This window comes from Buceros rhinoceros, unplaced genomic scaffold, assembly GCF_000710305.1.
Source record: "Buceros rhinoceros silvestris isolate BGI_N320 unplaced genomic scaffold, ASM71030v1 scaffold10670, whole genome shotgun sequence".
NCBI lineage: Eukaryota > Metazoa > Chordata > Aves > Bucerotiformes > Bucerotidae > Buceros > Buceros rhinoceros.
In genome coordinates this window covers 81,910-83,766 of record NW_010391313.1, presented here as the reverse complement: position 1 = coordinate 83,766, position 1,857 = coordinate 81,910, and the positions used below count along the sequence as shown (strand labels likewise).

The following is a 1,857-nucleotide window of genomic DNA, read 5'->3' as shown; positions in this document are numbered from 1 at the left end:
CCGAGGGGGTTTCAGCATTTCAGGCGGGGTCCCCCCCCAGCCACAAAGCCATCCTTTCCTCGCAGCACAGGCAGCAGCGACCTGCTGGGCTGTGTGAGGGGACACGGGCTGTTTCTCTGTGCCCCTTGGGACACAGAGTGTGCCTCCCTTCCCACTCGCACCCCGACGGATGCTCCTGTCAGTGGTACCCATCCCAGTAACAGCAGCTAGTGCAGTTACCTTAGTTCTTCTGTAAGGTTTTTTTACTTCAAGGTTTGCAACATAAATTAAGGAAGGAGCTAGGGGAGAGAGTCAGCCTCCTCCGGGCTTATAAACCGCTTAGGGGTGAGAGCTGCATGTTTTCTGAGGGCTGAAGTTGTTTTTCATTTCAGAGCATTTGTACCTCAAGCTTCTGCGACAATGCACCTGCCAGCCCACATTGGTGAGTGTCCCACAGCTGCGGGCTGCTCAGCGCTGCCCTTTGCTCCCGCCCGGAGAAGCTGCTTTATTTCCAGCTTGCTTGGACAGACAGATCGTATCTGTGACGGGGAATGTTTTTGCAGGACCCAGAAGTAGATTATTGTGGGTAATGACAGGTAGATGCTGTCTGTGGCACAAGAATGAAAGCCTGGGGAAGCTCATAGCAGCCAGAAAATTCCTGGATGCAATTTTCACTAAACCAGGGTTGCTGGTGCCACATAACTCTTGTCATCAGCTTGGCGTTGCCAAAGGCCTTTCTGAGTGGAGCCAGGGAAGAAACATTTGTTCAGTTTCCAACATTTCCCCCATTTGCCATCCAAAAATAATTCTGATCTTGCAAAACTGTGCAAGGCTGATACTCTGGCATAGCCTCAAACAAGCACGAGTCTCCACTCCCAGGCTCTTACCCTGCATCCCAACTCTTACCTCTGTTCGCCCGAGGTCAGGGACTGCTTTGGAGTTAGTGTATCCATACAGATAGAGAAACATTGTCCTGGTTTTAACAGAAATTCATTTTTGGACCCAAACCAACTTCATCAGAATCACTTGAGGGATGCGACCTTCACAGGAGCAGGGGGCTGAGCTTGCCCATCTCCCAGCCAAGCCTGGTTCCCAGTGGGCTTTTCACTCCCATGGGGAACAGCCCTGGTTTGGGACAGAGTCTAGCCTGGCCCAAAGGAGCTATGGGTTTCCACAGATGTGATACCTTCCCGAACATACTTTCAGGTTGAGGTTGAATACATCTGGCTTCTAGCCCTGGTGAGTGTGGTGGCTGAGAGCAGTGCCCTGGCTGTGTGACATTGGCCATGTCACTCAGCTACGAGTTCTTGAGGTTTCCACTGCACTGTGTTCAGCTCTGTCCTGTGCGTGATTCGTGCTTCTCCTGCAGCAAGCGCTGGTGGTGTCCTCTGCTGGGGCTGCGGCATGACCCACCGAGCAGCTGAAACAACTCAATGGAACGCGAATCACAGAATCATCTGGTTGGAAGAGACCTTTAAGATCATAGAGTCCAACCATTCACCCCGCCCTGCCAGGGTCCCTAAATCGTGTCCCTCAGCACCACATCCACATGGCTTTTAAACACTTCCAGGGATGGGGACTCCACCACCTGCCTGGGCAGCCTGTTCCAATGCTCCATAACCCTCTCTGCAAGGAAGTTTTTCCTGATATCTAACCTAGATCTCCCCTGGTGCAACTTAAAGACATTCCCTCTCATCCTGTCACTTGTTATCTGGGAGAAGAGACCGACCTCCACCTCTCTCCCCCCTCCTTTCGGGTACTTGTAGGGAGCGGTGGGCTGTCCCTGAGCCTCTGCTGCGGGCAGTGTCCCCTCCCGCGGAGCGGTCCCCTCTCCTCCGGCTGGCGGGAGCTGTGCGCCGGCGGTGGCAGCAGAGGGCA

At 53.6% G+C, this 1,857-nt stretch overlaps 1 protein-coding gene across 1 annotated transcript in view; it reads left to right on the top strand.

Annotated features, from left to right (window-relative positions):
* Positions 1 to 1,857, top strand: part of FAH (fumarylacetoacetate hydrolase (fumarylacetoacetase)) — a 16,925-nt gene that overhangs the window by 4,283 nt on the left and 10,785 nt on the right. The window contains exon 4 of the mRNA XM_010141120.1: positions 372 to 421. Within this exon, the coding sequence (XP_010139422.1) occupies positions 372 to 421 (50 nt within the window). The remainder of the gene's footprint in view (positions 1 to 371; positions 422 to 1,857) is intronic.